The sequence below is a fragment of the Cupressus sempervirens genome, chromosome 10, assembly GCF_028749045.1.
Source record: "Cupressus sempervirens isolate cs-2001-9-10 chromosome 10, ASM2874904v1, whole genome shotgun sequence".
NCBI classification, from domain to species: Eukaryota; Viridiplantae; Streptophyta; class Pinopsida; order Cupressales; family Cupressaceae; genus Cupressus; species Cupressus sempervirens.
Window position 1 is genome coordinate 681649850 of NC_143127.1, and position 24122 is coordinate 681673971.

The 24122-nt window shown below is 36.6% G+C and overlaps 1 protein-coding gene across 6 annotated transcripts in view; it reads left to right on the plus strand.

Moving 5' to 3' along the window:
* The first annotated feature begins 4526 nt into the window (after positions 1-4526).
* LOC149535647 (CAAX amino terminal protease family protein) overlaps positions 4527-24122 on the plus strand; it is a 183717-nt gene continuing 164121 nt past the window's right edge. For 3 of the 6 annotated variants that reach the window (XM_089803459.1, XM_089803461.1, XM_089803462.1), the window contains exons 1-2: positions 4527-5194; positions 14079-14173. In XM_089803459.1, the coding sequence (XP_089659585.1) occupies positions 4889-5194; positions 14079-14173 (401 nt within the window). In that variant the 5' untranslated portion in view covers positions 4527-4888. The remainder of the gene's footprint in view (positions 5195-14078; positions 14174-24122) is intronic. The other 3 variants (XM_089803456.1, XM_089803457.1, XM_089803458.1) reach the window with 1 other exon arrangement.

Genomic DNA, 24122 nt, shown 5'->3' on the forward strand with positions numbered 1-24122 from the left:
GGTTTTGTGGGTAACTTTTCAACTTCCTTAGTAATGATATTAGGGGCATTTCCAATAGTTTTAGGGGTAAATTGTGGACAATAAACATGTATTCTAACTTGATCTTTTTTCTTCTCCATTGATTACCATTATGTCTATTGAATGAATTTATGATGTAACTATAGAACTATATCAATTGAACATCAAATTTGATTTTTAATAAGTAAATCTACCCATAATCTAATTTGAATTTCTTCATGAAACAACATATCTATAATATAATCAACCATCTTGTATTCAAAATTTAAATCCAGGGTTCTTGTGCTTGTTTACAATTATAGATGCATATATATCCATCAAACTCTTCCTAAACTTGCACGTAGCTTCAATATACATTTCAATTGAGGATTTTGAAATGGTTGATCTTTATAAGTTTTTACCACTTGTACTTATCCCATTGAAATACATATGGATAAATTAAAAGTGGCTGAGTTTTGATGTATATTTTTGTAGTGAGGATAGTGACAACGATGAATTTTAGTTCCTTTTGGTCTCTTTATAGCAGTGATCTTAAGAAGTGTCACTTATGGTTGATTGTCTAGCACGCTAAGGGGATTGTCATCAAATCTTGATCAAGGCATTTTTTCTATGCCGTGCATGGCTTCCTTTCTTGGTGGTTTAATAGGAATGATTAATCCTACTCCATGTTGTATAATTAATTATTGATTCATCTAAATATGTTTTATAGGAATGATTTTCCTCGTAATTAAACTAGATAGTAAAGCAACCAATCTTTAGATTCATGATACTATTTGTTAAACTTCACATGCTATAAGCTACTAGCATAAACATTTCTATAGTTACAAGCTACACACTTACTAGCATAAACAATACCTTAGTTACAAGCTAAAGACACACTTGAATGAAGCTTGGTCTAGAAAGATCTCCTCCTCCATTGCATACCTATTTATTAACTTTATAGTTTTAAATATAATAACAAAAGCTAAAATGCCCTTGAATATTGCTACAATTAGAGCACAAACTAAATAAAATCCAAATGATTTTATTCAAATAGTAAAACGTAACTCTTTGAGAGAACAAGAATATCTAGTTGCAAAATATAGATTTTGGAAAGTATGGTTTTATTGAGTTTTGCACTTAATCCTCTCTCCATACAATATCTTCTTTGAATACTTCTAATGCTTCTTTTTCCTCTCCCTTTACTCCCCGCTCACCACACAAGGCAAGGACTAAAGCTCCATAGAGCTATTGTTTATGTTTATTGGTGTATATTGTAAATTATTATTACTTTCACAATTGTTTTTCATAATCTTTGATTTGTATACTCTAATACATTATTAGACACATATTTTGCTACTGGCTTAATCATTGTGCCTCCTTTTAGTGCAAATGCTACTTAAATCAAATTTTGCTATTTAAAATAGATAATAAATTAACATACTATATTATAAGTAATTATAATATGTTAAATTATATTATTATTAAACATATTATATTACTAATTTTCAATCAAATTCTGTTATTATTTTAAGGTCTCATGTTGTAACATAGCTCTTGTTTTTTGTTTGAAAAAATTGAATCTTGCTCCAAACCTTTTTTTTTTTGGGACAAGAGAAGAATGGTTCTTAAGAAATGATCTTTGAATAAAGTAAAACACAATATCTAAACTCATTTCCTTCCTATTGAGAAGTTACCACTCACACTCATTAACCGCAGGAAGAAAACTTGGATGAAGCAAAACATTAAATGGATGGATAAATGGAACATCAAGGTGGAGGAGTATTCGAACAGTAAGGGGGCATAAAAAAGTTTGTTAGAGAGAAGTTTCAAAGGGCCATGTGGAATAATAACATTGGCAGAAAAAAAACTTATTACATTAAAGAATTCAACCCAACTAGGAATCATGGGAGAAAGCGTACCTTGGGGCTGCTATTAAAGGTAAGGCAAGGTTGTTATTGGCTGAGTTAAGGAGTGGATCCCATCACCTTCGACGCAAGACATGTAGGTGGAAGAGGCTTGGGAGGAGAGGATATGCATGTTTTGTAGGACAAGAGCTACTGAGATAAAATGACATTTTTTCTCTAAGTGCATAGCTTATGACAACATCAGAACTTACTATGATTTCATCCAAAAGGAAAACAACATGCATAGTTTATTTGAAGTTGACAAGATTAAACAAAAAATGGATTTCTTGGTTAAGATCCATATCAAAAGATTGGAAATTGAATTAATGAATGAATGAAGGCATTTTAATAACATCCACAAGACCAGCCAACTTTTTTCATGTTCTTTTCAATGTCAATCCACTTGTTATGAGTTAAGCAACTCCTTGTTTTATTTAGTCTTGTTTCCTCAAAAATCTAGTGTAATTGGGCCTCCCTCAAATTGTCCTCGAATTGCTCCCAGATATCTCGGTATTTTGCACACTCAAAGATGAAGTGTCATTCCATTTCAACACATCCTTTACTATAGTAGATGCATTTTCTTTCTTCCCAATCCTCCTTGGGCACCGTCCACCTCCCCATCTCACACCGTAAATGATGAAATCACGTTTGTAACTGCACCACTAATAGCTTATTTTTACCTCTCATATCTACATGAAAGTAATCTTTAATCTCATGACACCACATCGGGTTGAACTCTTTCACATAGTGGGCCTTTTTCTTCCCTACATGTTTTGTCCACATGACCACTTTAAATTTTTCCACCACAAACCTTTTTATCTCTTCATTGGTGTTGGGACGTTCTATAGTATGTTAATGTCTCATTTAATTAGCCATTTTTCATTTTTGCTTCATCCACATTTTTTTTTTTGGGCTAGCCCCTCTTCAACCACCACCGGTTTGGGCCATTGTTGCTTGTCCATATTTTCCACCTTATTTAAATAGCTTAATTAATGCCAATAGGCATTCTACAATGGCAGAATGGGGGAGTGAAATGGTGTGAGCGTGTTAATGTTAACTTTTACTCTTCTAGATTAAATTTGACAACCATCTACATGTCAAAAGTTTAAATCTTTTCTTAAATAGAATATACTTTTAAAGATAATTTAATAAATACCACATTAAATATCCGTTTAAATTATAATATTTGAAGATATAAATCATCCATTTTTTAAGAAATAAAAATAAAAAGCTTAGTTAGTAAAAAATTAAATAAATAGAGATAAATGAAATATAAATATTTTTAGATGTAGTAAATGAAATTATAATTATTCTGTAGTGGAAATCTATTGGCATTTCTTTAGATAGATTTATTTTAGATATCTATATTGTCAATGGGCCCTTGGTCTACTGGTGAAGTTGAATGGCTCACAAAGAGCCCACCAGAGATAAGTCTTGCTGAGTGCATGGCACATAGACATCATAAGGGATGAGGCCGGGATTGTGCCCAGGGTGAATTTGGCAGTGTGGATGCTCTTCAGTCCTTGACTCTTAGCCGAAGAGGTTTTCAGGCACACGTGGGCCCGTATCAGATACCTAAAAAGTGAATGGTGGCCTTCACTAGGGGAGAGGACCCAATAGTTGAGCGAGGTCCAATAGTCGATCACCCTATCGTGAACATAGAGTCTAATCTTCCAACATATCTTTACTATATATTGTAATTAATTGATCTATTTGTAAATATTAAAAAATTCAAATGTTGATAAAAAATATACCAATACTTGAACACATAAAAACTTATAAATGTTGTAGAAAAATAAATAAATAAATTCATTGATGAGTGAAATAAATAACTTTTTGTCTCAAACAATATATCATAGCTATCTAATATATGTTTGTCACTCAAAATATAATATGCTTACTTAAATAAACATTGATATCTTAGTGTAAACATACTATTCTTATGTGTACAACTATTGGGGTAGCAATGTATATGCATAAAGTAAACCATATCAATAATATGTATCATCACAATTATAAAAGGTGAATACCAATAAATGTCTTGTATTTTCTTATGAAATGTGTGAGATTGTCAAAAAAATAATTAGTGTTCAACTAATGGTTCCTTTGTGTTGGATATATGATGTATTTTATATAATAATGTGTTATTTTTATAACAACAAATAATATTTGTGTGTTGAAGTATTTGTCTTTTTGTGTTATTTATAAAAGTTATATATAACAAATATTTATGATTAATAATAATTATTTGGTCCATTTAAGTTGCATATATGTTACATTTCATATAGTTATACAATATTCTATTAACAACAAATGATAATTTTAAATTCAATTAGTAAAGATTTTTAGATTAAACTTTGGTTGAATGTTCAAAAAGTCTTTTTTTAAACACATTTCACTAGGTGCACTACTTTAGTGATGAGTCACACCTTCAAACCTTAGTTGTAGGTAGTTCAAAGTCCATTTTACATTTCAAAAAAAAAAACGAAAGCCTTGCGACATCCCATGTAATGGCTACATGTTGACAAAGTTAGCCCTCACGACTATTGGTTCCTCTCCCCTAGTTGATAGCTTGCAACGTTTAAACGCTACATAAAAAAAAAAATATCTATACTAGTAGACAACAAGAAGGATGATCAACAATCCAACAATTTTTTTTTCAGTTTTCCAATCCCAAAGTTTCTAGCCCCGTATAACAACAGGGTGACCAGCAGTCCAAAAAAATCCTTTTGATTTTCCAATCATAGTTCCGTAGACTGCTAGTCCCATACACTGCTCTCGCCTCATGCATGTCATTAAAATCGTTCGTCCATTCATTAACAGCGTGTTGGAATTCGGGACAATATAAGGATACGCCATCAGGCCGTGGCAAAGCCCTGAAGCATACGCATTGTTCGTGACCGCAGACCGCACACAATCTTATCGGCAAATTATTTCAACACTAGCTAAGTCCCACTTTTCAAATTTGTATTCCCGGTTGCAGGATGGCGTCCGTCATGGTAAATTCTTTTCCTCGGCGCTTCGCTACTTTAATCAAGAACTCCAGCCACGTCTTTAGTTCGGGGGGCGCGCGGTCGCTGGTCTTTCCCAATGGCAGAATTATTTTACACTTTAATGGCAGACATAGAAGGCCTCTTTGTTTGGTCCGATTACGCGGTGGATTGACAGAATTGCGGTCTGGTTTCGAAAAACGACTTAGTGGACGGAATGATTTGGGAGGCAGAGGAAATTTTCGTGGGATTTGCTTCTGTAAACGTGATAATGGCCCTGAAGATATTGGCATGGAGGAGGTAAGAATGTCTGCATTCCGTATTTTGCGTATTTTCCTGTCATGATACGCTTTCAATCACTACTTAGTTGGAAATTTTGGAAGTAATCGTTAGTACTTGTACGTGCCCTGCCGGGCATCAAAGAAACAGAATAAGGACATTAGTATGTTTTGCAGCTAAAATAATGGTCTCTTAAATAACTTAGAGAGCAATTTATAGAGCAAGATACTACAGTGAGAAAGTATAGGGCTGGTGCGGACTGCGTGTGTTTATAATAGGTTTGGATTTATGGAGTGCACCTTCATGTGTTTACAGGATCATAAATCTAATAACTTGGGCACACAATGCAACTGGCAAGTTGCTGAATTCTGGGTACCGCAGTTACCATTTATAATTCTTTTTCGGTGACTGGGACGAGGCCACAGATGTGACCACTCAGCTTTGATTGATGGGAATATGATACTTTAAAGCGATTAAATTATACAGTTGAAAAATAAACTTGATGATTTATTTTTTCCACTAGTAAATCTGGGTTAGGCACGCAGGAGTTGCTAAAGAGAGCATTGAAACACGGATTTAGTAATAAGGTGTTCACCATAGCGATCATTTATACAAATTATCCATCTCAGATTTATCATGCTCGGAAAAAACAACAGAAGTTTTTACCCAAAAATCTTCATGTTTACCACAAAAATTAACTTCCAGACCATGCTGCCATCGTTATTGAAGAATCTCTGTTACACTATGCAAGTGGTGAAGCTACATATCACGACATGGAACAAATCATAATAACCAGCCCTATTCTAGTCTAGTCACTCGGAAATTAAAAACACATTCTATCTTCCTTAAAAATCTGCACATATTATCACAATATTAACCAAAAATCAACATAAACAATCGATAAGTAGGAGATATTTTCCACAGCAAGTCAAATTAGGATATTGCTATCAAGATTTAACTGTGTGATTTGGGAGTCGAATTCATTGACCCATATTTCATGAGTAGTGGTTCACCGAACCAATCTCTCATGAGAATGAATGGAACACTCAGCACTCATTGGATCTAGGTGATGGACCACTTAGCACTTAGGGAATTCCCGGTGCTTCACCTTTGTGAGCATCACCTAGATCCAATGAGTGCTGAGTGTTACATTCATTCTCATAAGAGATGGGTTCGGTGAACCACTACTCATGAAATATGGGTCAATGAGTTTGACTCAAAAATCACATAGTTAAATCTTGATAGCAATATCATAACATAAACAGTTGTCCTTCAAAACCAACATACCACCACAACATTGACCAACAACCAACATATGCCTTAAGCATAATAGGGGATGCAAATTATGATGTTCTACACCCCAAAGTAATCTTAGAGAAGCGAATCAACCAAAAATCTAAATCAAGTGCGGCAAGGAAAATTACACAAGCTTTGTTGAGCCCCACCATTCTCTTTGTGTTTATTATTGTTTCTCAAATTTAGCGGGAGCATGGGTTTCAGTCATCTCCTCATCCTTGTAAGGAAACTTAGGTGCGGAAACAACTTCCTACACTAATCCCTTAAGGAAAGTATTGTGCAAATTCCTATTAAATCCTTACAATTTCAGATTTGATATTATGCAAACAATAATATTGCAGTCAACCATGAATACAAAAAATAGATAGAGAAAGAAAACACAAACACAAAGATATGCTGGTGGGGAAAAACCTTTCAGTAAAACAACCCCACCCCTCCAAAACCTGCACAATGTATTATCTTCAACTCCAAGGTTACAACACACTTGCAGTCAAGCTCTTTCAAGACATGGAAGACTTATCCAGTACCAACCAACAATACACTACTCACTTGCTCCCTCTCTACAACCCTCAAAGTGCTTATATAATGCGCTTTCCATCGTTAGGGCATCTTCCAAAGATAGCTCTTACGCGTCATAGGAATTCATCATAATCGTTTCAGTCATGATTTCCTTACACACAATTAAATATTCCAAAAATAGCTCTTATGCGTCATAGGAATCTGTCATAACCGTTTTAGTCATGATCTCCTTACACATAAATCAAGATGCCGACACATGCAAGTGGAGTGACACATCAACATGCCAACTAGACATGTACACACACTTAATTACATTATTTGCAAAAAATACATTTACAAAACAAATAATAAGAATAGGAATTATCCAAGGTTGAGACACCTTATTCCTAACATTCTCTCACTTGTTGAACACCTTGTAAGAGCAATAGGAACATAACAAGAACTAACCGCTATAGGCCGAGAGGCCCATAGACTCTGAATACCATCTGAACTTCTCTGTGCCCACTGGTTTTGTCAATGCATCTGCAACATTCTTTATAGTATCTACCTTCTCCAAATTTACCTTTCCATCTTCCACCATATCTCTCACAAAGTGAAACTACACATCAATGTGCTTTGTTCTGGCATGAAAAGTTGGATTCTTTGCAAGGCAAATAGCACTCTGATTGTCGCAACAAATAGTAATCTGTCCTGCATCAACACCAATATCAGAAGACAATCTCCTAAGCCAAATGGCTTCCTTACAAGCATGAGTAGCAGCCATGTACTCAGCTTCTATAGTGGACAAAGCAACCACAAGTTGTCGCTTACTCATCCAACTTATGGCACCACCAAACATAGTGAACACATAAGCATTGGTGGATCTCCTGCTATCAATATCACTTGCCCAATCTGAATCCACAAACCCACGAATACAAACTGAATGCAAAGCTCCAGAAGAGTTATCATGATAACAGATGGAGTACTCTAATGTACCCCGCAAATATCTGAATACTCACTTAACTACATCCTAATGTACCGTCCAGGATTAGCCATAAATTGGCTTAGAACTCCCACTGCTTGTGCAATGTCTGGTCTAGTACAAACCATAGCATACATAAGACTACCAACTGCACTAGCATAAGGTACTCTACTCATGTCCTCCACCTCACTAGGAGATTTTGGACAATCATCTACAGATAACTTTGTTCCCATAGAAACAGGAATACACAATGGTCTACAATCTGCCATGCTGAATATTTCCAACATAGACTTCACATACTTACTCTGACTCAACCAAAGTTTTCTATTAGACCTATCTCTACTGATTTCCATATCCAAGATGTACCTTGCTGCCCCAAGATCTTTCATCTCAAATTGTGCTGACAACTGAGATTTAAAATCAGAAATCATACCCTTACCCTTCCCAAACAACAACATATCATCAACATATAATGCAACAATAAGAAGATGATCATTTTCAACTCTGAAGTAAACACAATGATCTGATTTTCGATCTTACAAATCCAATTGACAACATAAAGGCATCAAACTTAAGGTACCACATCCTAGGAGATTGTTTCAAACCATACAGAGACTTCTTTAATTTGCAAACCAAAGATTCTTTACCTTTAACAATGTAGTGCTCAGGCTGTGACATATAAATCTCTTCCTCCAAATCACCACGAAGGAAAACTGTCTTCACATCCATTTGTTCTATCTTTAAATCATATGATGCAGCAAGAGATAACAAAAATCTAATGGATGTCAACTTTGCGACAGGAGAGAATATTTCACCATAATCTATTCTCTCTACCTGTGAGTACCCCTTCGCAACCAATCTAGCTTTGTACCTTTCAACACTGCCATGTCCACAGAATTTCTTCTTGAACACCCATTTGCTACCAACAGGTTTCCATCCTTTAGGCAAAGGTACAAGGTCCCAAGTTTTGTTTTTATCCAATGAAGCCATCTCATCATCCATGGCCTTAATCTAGGAACTTGCATCTTCCATATTTAAAACCTTTTCATAGATCTAGGCTCATTAGTGTTAGTAATCAAAAGCAAAAGCACAAATGTACTCTAACATAGAATGACCAAACCTTTCTGGCTGCTTTCTTACTCTTGTGGATCTCCTCAAGGGCTGAGGTTGAGGTTGTTCTTCCTCTTCTTCTGAACTATTAGAGCTACTAGAGCTCTCCTCATTATTAGACCCAACATGGTCTTTCTGTTCAGTCTTCTTAGGGGTAGGAGGCAATTGAACAATATCTTCCTTCTTTTCTTTTTCATGTGGTTGTAGCACAATAGGAGAAGATGTTAGCTCTCTAAAAATAACATTTTTGCTATACAACACCTTACTAGTCACAGGGTCCCAAAGCTTGTATCCTTTCATACCAACTCCGTATCCGATGAAAATACATTTGATAGTTTTGTTTTCCAACTTAGATCTTTTCTCTTTTGAACCATGTGCATAAGCTTCACAACCAAAAACATGAAGATGTCTAATTGAAGGCTTCTTAGTAGACCACACCTTCATGGGTGTCTTACCAACAAGAGCTGATGTAGGAGATCTGCTAACCAGATAGGAAGTAGTGGCCACAGCTTCAGCCCAAAATTTTTGTTCAAGACCAGCTCCACTAAGCATACTCTTAGCCTTCTCCATTAGTGCCCTGTTCATTCTTTCTGCAACTCCATTTTGCTGTGGGGTATAAGGAGCTGTCTTATGCCTCTCGATACCTCGTTCTTTACAGAACTGTTCGAACTTTGCTGAGCAAAACTCACCACCATTGTCAGTTCTCACACACTTAATCTTCTTACTAGTCTGATTCTCTACAAGGGAATTAAATTCTTTGAACCGACTAAAGACTTGTGTCTTACTTTTCAGGAAATAAATCCATGTCCTTCTACTGTAATCATCTATGAAAGATACAAAAAATACAGACTTGGAGATTAAAGGAACTTTTACAGGACCAAATACATCAGAATGAGTAAGATCCAAAATATCAGAAGATTTGTGAGAACTAGAGTAAAATTGAACACAATTTTGTTTGCTGTAGACACAATGTTCGTAGAAGTCTAACTCGAGATTACAATCATTTAACCCCTCAATGAGGTTCTTGTTCTTTAGGGTTCTGAGACCCTTCTCATCAATGTGGCCAAATCTCATATGCCACAACATTGTCTTTTTTGTAGGAAACTTTCCTTCCAATGTGTTTGCACCCTTAGGTACACATGCTGCACTGCCATCGAAACCAATAACCACAGTCTTCTTTATTGCTCGCTCAGAGGGTGGCGATGAAGTGATAGCTGCTCTCTTCTTTGAAATAGAAGAGCTATTGCATTGATAAATGCATGCATCAAGCTGAAACAAAGTACCTCTCCTAGTACCCTTAGCAAGCACCATAGCTTCTCTCATCATCTTACATCCATCTTTAGAAAAAACAACTTGCACACCTACATCATTCAACATACTTATAGATAATAGGTTTTGTGCCAAACCAGGGATGTGCATTACCTCGTTGATCCCCTTTACTCGTTCATTAGGGAATCTAATAGTGACCCGTCCTTGTCCAACTATCTTTAGGTGAGAATCATCACCCAAGTACACCTTTCCACCATCGAAAACTTCATACTTTGAGAACCAGCTTCGATGAGAGGTCATGTGGAAAGAAGCACCCAAGTCTATTAACCACACATCATCAGATGCATGCGTTGCCAAGGCTGCAATGAAAGCATCGCCATCTTCTTGAGATTTTTTTGAACCTGAATTTGAGGCCTTCTTCTTCCTCTTTGGCTTTTTACAATCTTTATGGAAGTGCCTAGTCTTATCACAGTTCTAGCATTTTGCCTTGGACTTTCCAAGAGTCTTTGATTTTCCAGGGATTTGGATCTACCCTTTTTAGACTTCTTGTCATTTTGCTTGCCTCTGTCGTTGGATCTACTACGAACAACAAGAGCTTCCTTAGCCAAATCTGATGACTTTCTCCTTGTCTCCTCAGATAACAGTGAAGACACTACATCATCCATTCTGAAAGTGACTAAAGTACTTCCAAGAGCCATCACAAGATGGTCCCATGAATCCGGCAAGGAACATAACAGGCTCATAGATTGATCCTCCTCCTCTATCTTGACACCAAATGATGTCAACTGTGCAATCAGTAAATTAAAAGCATTTAGATGATCTATAACAGATCCTCCTTCCTCCATTCTTAGAGAATACAACGTCTTACTCAGGGACAACTTGTTCACTAGAGATTTGGCTTGATACACAGACCCAAGCTGTGTCCACAAACTGTTTGCGGTCTTCTCATCAAGAACATTTAGGAGAACTGAATCAGCTAGATAGAGTCTAATGAGACCCTTAGCTTTCCGATCCTTGAGATTCCAATCTGCTTGAGATATTGTTGTGGGTCTCACATCAAGTGAAGTCACCTCCCATAGATCACGATCTTCAAGGAAGTCTTCCATCTTGAGTTTCCACAACTCAAAATTACTGCCATTAAATTTCTCCACCTCCATTTTTCTGTATGATGAACGAGCCATCTCAATCTGCAAATAAGATTCAAAATGCTCTGCACAAAACTCCCACTCAACTTGAGATTAGCTCAAAAAACCCTACCCAACAACTAGGATCAAAAGTTGATCAAGCTCTGATACCACTTGTAAGGAAACTCAGGTGTGGAAACAACTTCCTACACTAATCCCTTAAAGAAACTATTGTGCAAATTTCTATTAAATCCTTACAATTTCAGATTCGATATTATGTAAACAATAATATTGCAGTCAACCATGAATATAGAAAACAGATAGAGAAAGAAGACACAAACAAAAAGATATGCCGGTGGGGAAAAACCTTTTGGTAAAACAACCCCACCCCTCCAAAACCTGCACAATCTATTATCGTCAACTCCAAGGTTACAACACACTTGTAGTGCAAGCTCTTTCAGGACATGGAAGACTTATCCAGTAGCAACCAACAATACACTACTCACTCTCTCCCTCTCTATAGCCTTCAAAGTGCTTATATAATGCGCTTTCCATTGTTAGGGCATCTTCCAAGGATAACTCTTACGCGTCATAGGAATCCGTCATAATCGTTTCAGTCATGATTTCCTTACACACAATTAAATATTCCAAAGATAGCTCTTACGCGTCATAGGAATCCGTCATAACTGTTTTAGTCATGATCTCCTTACACATAATTCAAGATGCCGACACATGCAAGTGGAGTGACACATCAACATGCCAACCAGACATGTACACTCACACTTAATAACATTATTTGCAAAACTACATTTACAAAACAAATAATAAGAATAGGAATTGTCCAAGGTTGAGACACCTTATTCCTAACAATCCTCTTTCTCATACCAAACAAAATATTCTAATTTAGCATCAAGACACATGCTTATCTTCATTACTTTGGCAATCTCCTCCAGGGCTTTATGCATATGCTCCTGTAGCTCCTTTAAGATGTGGAAGTGCTCTACGTGGAAATTGAAGAAAGCTTTGACCTTACTTGCTACCTCTTCAATTTAATTGTGCATGGAAGGTAGGTTCTAGTAGTGTTCAACATGGAAAGATATCGAGACTACCTCTGCAAACTCCTCCAAAATCCCACCCTTGACCTCTTAACTTGCAAAAGAACTCTTTGAAGGCCTCTTCCCACATTCAACCTGCCAGAAAAACAATGGGAAGCTAATCCAAAATTATTTGCCATTATTCACTTTCTAATATGTTTAAGTATGTTGCCAAGCTTAAAGATCATAGTCAACTGGTCAGTAATGCAATTCATGAATTCTGTTCTCCTTGCACGTGGCACCATTTGTCCAAGTTGGTTAAGCAATCAAGTCAAGGATGAACTTGTAGCTACTTTTAAATATGGTGCCACTCAGCAAGAATTTAATTGCAAGTCAAGTAGTTAAGTGTAACCTCCTTCTAGTCATTTGAGATCCTCTCCTTAAAGCAAGTCCACACATCAGTGCCTGAATCAGGTTCAAAATTGTTTAAATGAAGGTCTAACACAAATCAAATCAACAATAGGCAAGTGGCTCACCATCTGAAATGCTGTAATGGGAGATCGTGACCCTTAGCTTCCATATGTTGTCAGGAGCAATTGAAGAAAATGGCAAACGGGCTCTCCAAAGATTAAAGTCCGCAAGTAACCTATAAAGAAAATAATGACAATACATAGAAAATAAGAGCAAGAGAATGCCTGTATATTAAGTTAGCAGTGCCAGTTCAAGGAGGCAATCCTCTGAATAGAGCATAAACTCCAGTTACAATATCCAAGATGCAGATATGAGAAAGAAGGCTCTTGATGTTGCCCTGCCTTCAAAAAAGCTTTGTCCTCAAAGCATGAGATGTGGAATATGTAACCAAATGGTTGCTGCCTTCCACATTGCATCTTTGGCCTACATTCCTTCCTTTTGCATCAGAACCTCCTTGATGGTACAAGAGTGAAGCTGCCTCACGTGGGTATCTAAGATCACTGCTGGTTTGGAAAAACATGGAAGACTTACTTTTTGTACCTGTTGCATTAGGAAACTATTAGGCTGTAATTGTTAATACAGCTTAACAAGTCCTATAGCTTCAGGCAATGCACAAGTAGGCTCTATTGTGTCCGACCGACATGAATTTGTACCTATTATTCCTTTGCAAGATGCACTTTGCATTGGGCTACATTGTAAAAGCTTATGCTTCTACGCTTCTGAAACCCAAAGAATGATTTCTTTTTTTCCTGTGCCAAAATGATGGTAGATCTAAAGGCAATACAATAACATTTATTAAACATTTTCCAAGATCACAAAATTGTAAAAATATAGAATAGGTTTTGCCATACATAGGCCTCCTCAAACTGCATAATGTGAGGAATTTTTTGAATGCCACCTACTGTATAGCTTATATATTTTATGTCTGGGTTGTATGCTTTGACATCTATATTTATTAGGATTCCTAATCAGTCTTCTGTTGAAATTAGATAAAAATTGAGTGCCTTCAAGGTTCAAAGGTTACAAGTTTCTCATTAAAATTGTACAAGTTATGACATGTTCTACAGTTCTATGCCTCGTGGTGACAATTTGTTTTCCATCTGATTGCATATCTTTTGCAGGGTATTAAAAAGCTGGATTGGCCAATTTTAGAACGATGGGATGTGCCCTGGGATTGGAAGGCAACTTTCTTTACTATAATGGCAAGTGGACTGAGGTGCTTTTTAGGCCTGCCCTGTGACAAAAGAAGATTACACTGAATTTCAAATGGTTTGCATTGCAAGTGTATTTTAGTCTTCTTATGGGAATTTTGAAAAATGGTGGTGCTTGTTTTACATGTGGAGATTTTGTTTTGAAATCATTTCATTTTGCTTTCCTTGAGTTTAAATAATCGTTTTCCTACATGGTCGAATGGTTTGGGAATACATGCTACTGGTTTGAATTTCAATCTGCTTATGCACAATTGGGATAAAATTGTTTTAACACACCTAATACCATCCATACATGTCAAGTAGGTGTTTTTTAGAATAACTAACTTGTTTATGGACAAGTGATTGGCATGCTGAGGAAAGAATACTTCCCCTTCTTATTGTGGGGATCTTAAAGAATCCTTTCATTCAAAACCCTTAGAGTATCAGTGAAATATGATTTTGAGTGACCTTGTGTCTCTTATATAATTTTCTCTACAATTGCATACAGGTAATTGTACTGGTTTCCTTCCATAGATAATTCTTTACCGTATTGAAATGTATATACTTTCTTACACCCTTCTCCACAAAAAACATATCTAGAAAATAACCTGGATACCTTTGATTGGACCAATTCTAAATAGGGGTGTTTTGCCATTCATTCTATGTAAGATGAATCTTCTTTCTACTTTTAGCAAGATGTTTTCTTGGGTATTTATTTTTTGAAAAAACTCAACTACTTTAGAAATGAATTTTATGCCCAAGTCCTTTACACCTTGAAAAAATACCTACTTTTGTTGCAAAGATGACAATTTTCTTGCAGAAATTTACACTTCAATATTTTTAGGTCCTTGACCTTTGCCATTAATATTAATTTTAACTTCAAAGATAATTTGTATTTTGTACCACTCAAGTTTTGCTCTTCGTGTTGAGACTTTGGTGTGTTTTGGAGTGCGCTTTTGAGTAACACAAGTCATGAGAGTGTTGTCTTTGCTAGGACAAGCCATGGGTATGGTCTTGGCTATATTGCACAAGACTTTGTTTGACTATTCTTGGTATCACAAATGTTTGGTCAACAACTTATGACTTGGTCATTTGTAGGAGTGCATAGAGTGATGAGTATATTACTTTTTTGGAGAGCCTATTGGAATGGTGTGTGGTAGTGTTGATGTGCATTTTGTGACCCACCAAACAATAGAAAAAAATATTGAGATAGCTTATCTTCTCTTGATCAAAGTCCCTTGTATGCTGTGATTTAAAAAAGATCACACAATTGACTCCAAGGTTCCTTTTGTGTTGGGTCTTCACCGTGGATAAGCTCAATTGTTGATGTGATTTCCCATTAATCACAAGGGGCCTTATGTTTGTGTATTGAATCTGATTTCCAATCATACTAGATGTGGGAGCTATTGAAAGATGTTGCAATGAATTACTTCGTTTTTATATTTTCACTAAATATGCGGAAGCAATGAGAAAGGGTTCAAGAATTCTAATCTAATCCTAAATGTAGTGACAACAATAGATACTATTTTGATGGAAAAATTTCAGAATAACCAATTTCCGCTTTACCAAGTTTAACTACAACTATGCTAGAACTAGGGCGATCTTCAAGGGGTTATGCAAATGATTTTCATATCACAACAAACACCATCGAAACGAACAATTTATGCTGAGTGAGAAGTTGAGCATACTTAAAGGTAAGGTTCACACTAGCTTTGCACAACTACTTACAATCAATATACCATTAAAAGTATGAACCATGAAATTCATTAAAACATCATCACATTCTCCATTTATATCAAAACACTTAATCTAACAATCTAATCTAAATGAGGAACTATGAAACCAAGCAAGCCTTAAGATACATCAAATGATCACCAAACTTAAATGAAGATTTAACTGTCTCAATAGCTCTTAGCAACAATTTCATAATTCTTCTGACAAATGAGAAATGAGGCCTTTATTTAGGTCCTCGACTACAACGAGTGGCATGGATCAAAACAATAGTTGATGTCCTAGATTTTTCCACCTCAACCCTAATTAGGGTTAGGGTGAAGAAAGAAGGAATCTACATTAATAAAAGAAATTACATTGACCAATCAAGAGGAAGCCACCATCTTAGTGGGTAACAAATGCCCACTACGCATGCCCATTCAGGAAGAGAGTGAGATGACATGAATACCCACTATGCATTAAGGCATTGTTTTTCTTGAATGGATTATTCTTGATTCCCTTCCTTGGATGCATTGAATTTTGACCTAGAGACTTTTGAATAGCTAGTGGAGATGACTAGGTGTTATGACAGCATGATGAATGTCATGTAAGCTCAAGTTTTTTCTAATGGCATCATTTTGTAACCCACATCCAACTTTGAACACTCCTGAATTTATCTTCCTTGACTATTTTCTTCCTTCTATGCGTCTGTAGGGAATTCATCTTTTGAAAATGGATCAAGCTCCCTCATTGGTGATTGTATTATTATCTTGATTATGATCTTGTTCTTTTAGTGGAAATGCAAGATATTATATTCTTCCTTCTAAATATTGGCACTTGAACTGGAGCACTTGAAAGCTAGATGTTCTCAACTTTGGAATTGTAATTCTAGGCCTTGCATATCTCGAATTGAAACTCCTGCAAAATGAAATAGTGAACATAAGAATCATGCAAGGAATTAAATAAAAGGTGTTTTTGCATCTCATTGTATACTTGGAATAAAATGAAAAGTCTTGGAATCTAAAAACTACTCTCTTTAAGAAGAATTTTTCTTTCTTCAAAACCTTTCTTTCCTCGAGAACATTGACACTGATTGAAAAATAGCTTAAAAAATCTTCTCACAAATTCTTCTTTCAACCCGCTTCTCAAATTCTGTGTTTGATAATGAGACAAGGAGGGTTATTTATATAGACTTTCAATCAGAAAAAAATCTGCCCTAATGGGTATGGGATAAACTTAGGCAGTAGCTTTTATTTGGCTTCCAAGTTCCCTGAAAAGAGCCACTTGTCATATTTTTCCTTTGCTTATTTGGGAAGTTCCCAATTTGGATGACTCATCTTCATGAGGAAGTTTTATCCATGTGTGCCCTTTTTTATTCTTTCCAATTTAAAATTAAATATTGAAAATAAATCTCAATACTTAATATTTTCTTCCAATACAACTCAAAAGGCAATTTGTTTTTCAATTTGCTCATTTTCCACCAATTCTTTGCTTTTTTTTTCAATTTTTTTTCAAAATTTAATCAAGTAAAATCAAGAAAATTTGATTAATTTTTAGATTTAAATTGAAAAGTCATTTTATTTTCACTTTCTCAATTTTCAAGATTGTAATAATCAAATGTTAAATACAAAATTTAATATTTAATAAATTGTCCATTTAAGTCCAAAAATTGTTTTATTTTCAATTCCATTTTTCTTCAAAATTCACTCCCTGCATTTCTAATTAAATATTGGATATTGAATTCAATATTTAATCCATTTTCAATTTGAAATTGATTTTCCTACTTAAACCTTGATGACAAAATTCTCATTCCAAACTATATTAAAAAAGTCATCCAGATCCATCCTCCTTTTTAGCATGTCACCATGCTATTGGAATAAATTCATTATCGAACACCCCATCCCCCTTCTCAATATTTTAAAACAATCATCAACTTTTGTAGGCACATAGAGAGGTTGTCAGTGAAATTTATTCTTCCCATAAAATTTCCTGACTAGTGAAGGTTCACACATGAGCGTGATTTAGACTATGTTGAGGATGTTTCTTTGCTTTGGGAATTCCATGACTTTATTGAAATTGTGCTTGGGCGCAAATGGAGGTAAGTGAAGGATTTTTATACATTGCATTACCGAGTTGACTAGCACTTGGGTGCTTTTGGGCTGGGTGATGGATTTTTTTAAAGTTTTGGGATTCTCCATGACTTTGTTGCACACGCGCTTGAGTGTATTTTGGGCTTCTACAGGGATAGTTCATTCCTTGTTGGCATCATGACTTTTGTTCACCTATCTTAGATTATTTTCCTCTGAAATATTCCTTCATTTTGGGCATCAATGGCTGTTCTCTTTTAATGTTTCTTCCATCTACTGCATTTTGTGCCTAAGGTTTTCACAACGGATACTGTTACAGTGTTGGTTGCCATTGCACCAAAAGATCGACCTATTAATGCCCGATACAACTACTAGACTTATAGAAGACACATGAGGTTGTTAAACCATGTGACGAATCACGAAGGGAGACGTCGGCGATTAGTCCAACAATCCCTCCCTTAGCGTCACTCGAGAGGATTCAAACCTATGACCAAGCTCTTATACCACTAGTTAGAGTGGTGGTTGCCGTTGCACCAAAGGGTTGACCTTTTAATGCCCAATACAACCATTAGACTTGTAGAAGACACAAGAGGTTTTTAAACCATGTTACGATCCGAACTGAAGGGAGACGATGATGATTGGTTCAACAAAGCCATGATATGTACTCTTGTAGGAATGATTCTCTTGGAAATGATCAAAATGAGAAAACTGGTAGCAAAAAAAAACCTTTTCAAAAAGAAGAAAACACAAGATGTGTAAAAAAATGAGGAGAAAACTCTAGTGATTAAGCATCTCTTGTAGTGATGGTAGATTCTTGATATTGAATGCTAAAGATGATCCAAAATTGCTGAGAACATCCCTCTCCTTGGGAAGAAACAAAATTAAAAATGTATGTAGGAATTCTAACCATTCCTTAAAAGAATATTGTTGAGCTGTTGTTTTGCACGATGCTTAACGACAGGAATCCTTTTAAACTCCTCTCTTGAAAAGTTAATCTGGGATCAACTCCAAGGTTCCGAGCGATCTTGTGACCTACTAGAATCCGCTCAATTGAAGATAAATGTATTTGTTCATAGGGAGGCCTTTGCTGGTTCGAACAATTTGAATAAGATGTAGAATCTGCTTGCTATTTCAAAAGAACAAAACACACAAAAGGAAATATATTTTTGTATTTTTCTATTTTTTAATGAATGCAATCTAATAGTGCAACTATATTAATTCCTAAATTAACCAAGTGTTTGTAAAAGAAAATAACGAAGATAGGGTAACAAGAAGTTTAAAATAACATGAAAGTAAAATCCTAACAGACATAAGCCACGGAAACAACGCGTTTGCGAGTTAAGCCTTCGAAAAGATTGGTGGGTAACCAATGAAAATAGGAGCAGCGCTTTCTTAATTCCACTGATGCAATCGTTGATGGGAATTCAGTAGCTGTAAGATGTTTCACTTTTCATCAAATCGCAAGGCCACGAAAAGTGCACTCATGTGAGACGAAAAGCTATGCAGGAACAATATGATGATCTCTTCTCGAACTAAGTACGTTAGCGGAATTTGTAGACCCGTAGCAAACACCAAAATTAAAAGATCGCACAACCAAAAAAACACAATAAAACTATTGGCTCAATTACATTCCATGAACATACATCCACAAAATATAACACACTTACGCAAGAATCACTACACTCCAAATGCGAGCACCAACAACATATATTATTGCATCAAAATAATGGTAGCTTAGAATACATATTACTTTTCTGAATTTATAAAAAATCTTCTCCTCAATTTGTGTTGAGAGTGAGAGATATCTTTATGCAAACATATGCTTTTAAACTAATAAAACAAATCTATTTATGTACAAACTAACTCTCTAACTAGTGCTTAATAGAACTCCATTCATATTCATTTTATTAAATGGATGCATGAGCCTTTACATGTCTTAAAACAAAGAAAGCATGAGAAAAATAAGAAGAAAGCTTTTTAGATGATGTAGGAGTGTTTGGAAGTGCCAAAAATAGAAGCTCCATCTTCACTAGGCGTCTGTAGGAGTTAAACTGTCGTCATAATGCATTTCCGATGCATGGAAAGCTCTTAATTTAGAATTGACAGTTGACTGTCGGCGCACCTCTGAGTTCTTCAAAAACTTTCGGTGCACCTATGGAAAAACACACCTTGGAAGCAGCGCACCCATAGTTTGCAAACTCTCCGAGTACTCTCAGAGTTGTCGAGTACTCTCAAGTTTTTTTGCTGGGCAAGTACTCTCAGGTTTAACTCTCGTGTATATTTATAGATGTTAAAAAACGTAGGTAAACATGTTGATGCAGAGAAAACATTGGATTAGATGCATTTTTCACATTATTTTAGTGCTATAAAACTATACATTTTCTCTATTGAAATGTCAATACTAATTTAATACATTTTATAATTGTATTCTACAAAAATATGTTTTTCTTTAAGAGATTTTAAATTTTAGTACTTTCTAAGTTGCTGTGTTTTCCCCGAGTTTTTGTTAAGAATATGCTTAGTTTTCCTCGAGTTGAAAATTTTGGGCTTGTTGAGTACTCTTTGAGTCCGAGTCTGCAAACTATGAGCGCACTCGTGCACCTCGGAAGTAGGTTCAAAGAATGCAAGATTTCAGCAAGTGTCAAAACTAAAATTCTAGCTTCTGGGTTTTGTTCCCCTTTATGCTAGAGCTATGTCTGGGTATTTGCTCTTGAATTTCTCAATAATCTCGGTGACTTGAGCTGCATCTGGCAAATCTAAGGCTTCATACTTGTCCTTCACTTTTTGCCTGTAGTCGCCCACCTTGATGTGAGTCTTTACAAAATCTCCCAGTTTAACATGCAAATCTAATAATGCTTCTTCAGTTTTGAATGCTTGTCTAATATCATCATCATTAGACTCTTCATCAAAAGTTTTCTGGAACTGCTCAAACACTGCTTCCACAAACATCAATTTGTCCATTGAATCATCTGCAAAAATATCTAAGCATGCATCACTATAATGTTTCTCTGCCTCCAAAATTTGTTCTTGGGTTTGATCCTTGAGCTTATGAATCTCGGCGTGTAATGTTTCCATTACTTTATTTCCATCCGCAATGTTCTCTATCCAATCATTAATTTCATCTAACTCTTCTGCTGTATACACCTCCATTAACATTCAATGCCTTTGGCCCTTAATTGACTATAATGCTTACAAGTCCTTGCCCCAAGTATGTACTTTGTCCATCAAACCAAAATCCTGATTCAAAATGGCTACCAGTTTATTCGCATTATCCTGCATATGGTGTAGCACACCGTGTTCTTCAGAACTTTCTTGCCATTGCTGACCAGCTCGCAAAACTGGATCAAGCTGCACTGTCTCCTTATCCCTTTTCTCTAGTGCTGCATTCAAGGTCTCCTCGGGATTTGTAGGATCTAAAGGACCAACAACTTCGTTCAGATATCCTTTTAGGATCTCATTCTGTTTGTGAAGTGTTATTAATTCTGTATCATCCTGTTCCAAGTGCCTAAACACTTCTTTAATCCTAGTTATTACCATCAACTTGGCAGTGTCCAATGTGGGTTTCCCAAGCATAACCTCTATGATCTGATAATCTTTGGGATTCAATTCTTCAACATTCGCTTGTGGAAGAGGGATAGCAACATGGGCAAATAAATCCTGGTTCTGATCACTCATAATGAAGGCCAATGCCGGTGCATCTTTTGGCGGTGACTCAGGTTTTCTGAGAACTTCAATCAATTCTCTTATATCCTCCTCCTCAGTGGAGTGTTGCCTTTTGTTTCTTATCACCTCTTTTCTTAGCCATCTTGGAATATGCTCCATCGGAGATTTGCCTTTTGAAGATGAAGGAGTTTGCTCTGCTATACTCTTCCCCTTATCACTCCTCCCTGGAGTCTTCTCCTTCTATGAGAGATCCACACCGGGAGTCTCTGTATCTGTGGAGTCCACAGTTCTCACCTCTGTGTCTTGGGAAGTTTGCTGAGGTTGCTCACTTATTTGTCCTTCCTCCGACACTTCATCGACGGATACTTGTTGTGGCTTTTCCTCTTGTTTTGCTTGAATTTGTTCTTCTTCATTGTTTGGAGGAAGAGTAGTAGCTGATCCTTTATCCACACAAAATGTGACTTGAATTGGCGATGGTGGAGCTACTTCGGGCCCTTGTGGCTCAAGTGGCAACTGACTCCAATCCTCTTGTTGAGGTTGATTAGTTGGAGTGTCTCTTATTTTGTCTTCCACCAATTCAGTGCCGACGGGCATTAAATCAAAATCTGACATTTGAAAGACATCAGTGCCTTCGCCTTCCTGCTCATCAATCCATTGTTGCAGTTCATCCTTTGATGTAGTAGACTGAATAGGCTGCTCAAGGATGGATGATGGCATAATTGTGAAGCTTCTTCTTCGTTCCAACTCTGTAGCTCTAGCAAGACGAGTCCTCCGATTCAAAGGAAGGTTATCCCCTTCATCCTCATCATCCTCTTCTTCTTCTCCTTCTAGGATAATTTCTAGGATTGATGGGAAAGGAATAACTCTCCTAATCACCTTTTGTCTCCTCTTGACTAGAATCTTGATTTTTCTTCTCTTAGGAGCGGATGGGGAGGCTTGTACCTCTTGTTGAGGTGGAGACACCTCTTTTACTTCTGTTTCAACTCCTCCTTGCCCTTGTTCAATTGGTGGCACTTGAGGATTGTCCTGGGTCTGTGTAGCTTCAACATTTTCCGACCCTTGTACATTTTCTGCCCTTGGTTATGGAGGTACTTGAGTTGCTTCTTCTTCTGGCTCGGCTTGTTGAGGAGAAGTTCTCTTCCTCTTGCCTTTACCTTTTTGAGCCCTATAATATCCAACTTCTCTATCAAGTTGGTGCACTGTTTCCGGTCTCATTGGGGACTAAGCTGTAAAAGTAGGCACTGTAACCTTAGCTCCTTGATCTCTTGCTAGGCGGGCTGAAGCGTGGAAGACTACCGCTTGAGGAATTGGATCCAATTTGAAAGGTCTTTTGATCCAATCCTTTGTCAGTTTGATGACATGCCTGGCCCTATGATTAATATCTGCATTTTCTTCTTTATCAATTTCAGCATTCATAATAGGTCAATCACCAATCTTGTCCCTATTGAACAATGAATCAAGAACATCCTCCGTATGCTGTTGCACTATCTTTAAAGGAACCTTTATCTTCAAAGCACTACCTACCAAATAGAGAGTCATCCTACAATAATCCCTTATACAGATATCGTAGTCGTCTATTGCATTCATCCAGTAATCCTCAATTGCATCTTCATGTTGAAATGTCTTACCAGCTAGATACTGCACCCTTCCAATGTTATCAAAATAAGGGCGAGGAGGGTTATATTCCTCTAAGGGATACTAATCCCACTTAAGCTCAAAAGATGGAATATCTTGTCTCTGGACCACACTAAATGGTCCTATAGTAATGGGCCACACCCATGTTATTTTATGCTGCTTCCTTATTCTGTTGTAAGCAGACAAGAGTTGTCGAGTGATCTCCAACAGTATAAGTCTGTCACTTGGATACCTAGGGAGCTTCTTGGGATTGATCGTTGTACCCGCTATCCTCAAATAGGTGAATGTTTGATATTGGATGTAGTAGGCTCCAACTTTCTGAAATCTTTGCCGCCACCTCCTCTAACATCCTCTTCGCATAATCCCCCTCAATGAACCAGATAATTGCGAATATAAATGCATCTTTTACTATCCTGTATTCCTTGCTGTGCTTTGGAAGCTTTTTCTTTACCAACTGGGGATATACTATATAGAGCCATGCATTTGCATCTTGCATGCTACCCTTTTTGAAAAGTCCTAGATAATCCGTCGCCCTTACAGCTAACAAGTACACCAAATATGATTTCATGTAGAACTTACGGTTATTCTTAACCGTTACCAGCTGTTCATCCAAGTTCTCACTAAGAATAAAGGCCCAATCAATTGGCATCTTCGCCGTCTTGATGGTCTCAATAAAGTGCACCATCCATATATTTCGGTGTCCCGATGCCGGCAACCCCATGACTCTACTCAAGAGTATTATAGAATACTCGATATCTTCTTTCATGTAACCTCTCGTCATGTCCACTTTGCTTGCTTTACACCCTAGAGGAGTCTTTTCAATGAGGTATGAGGACTGGATGATTTCGGATGCTTCCTCCACATGTTCCCTGTACCATCT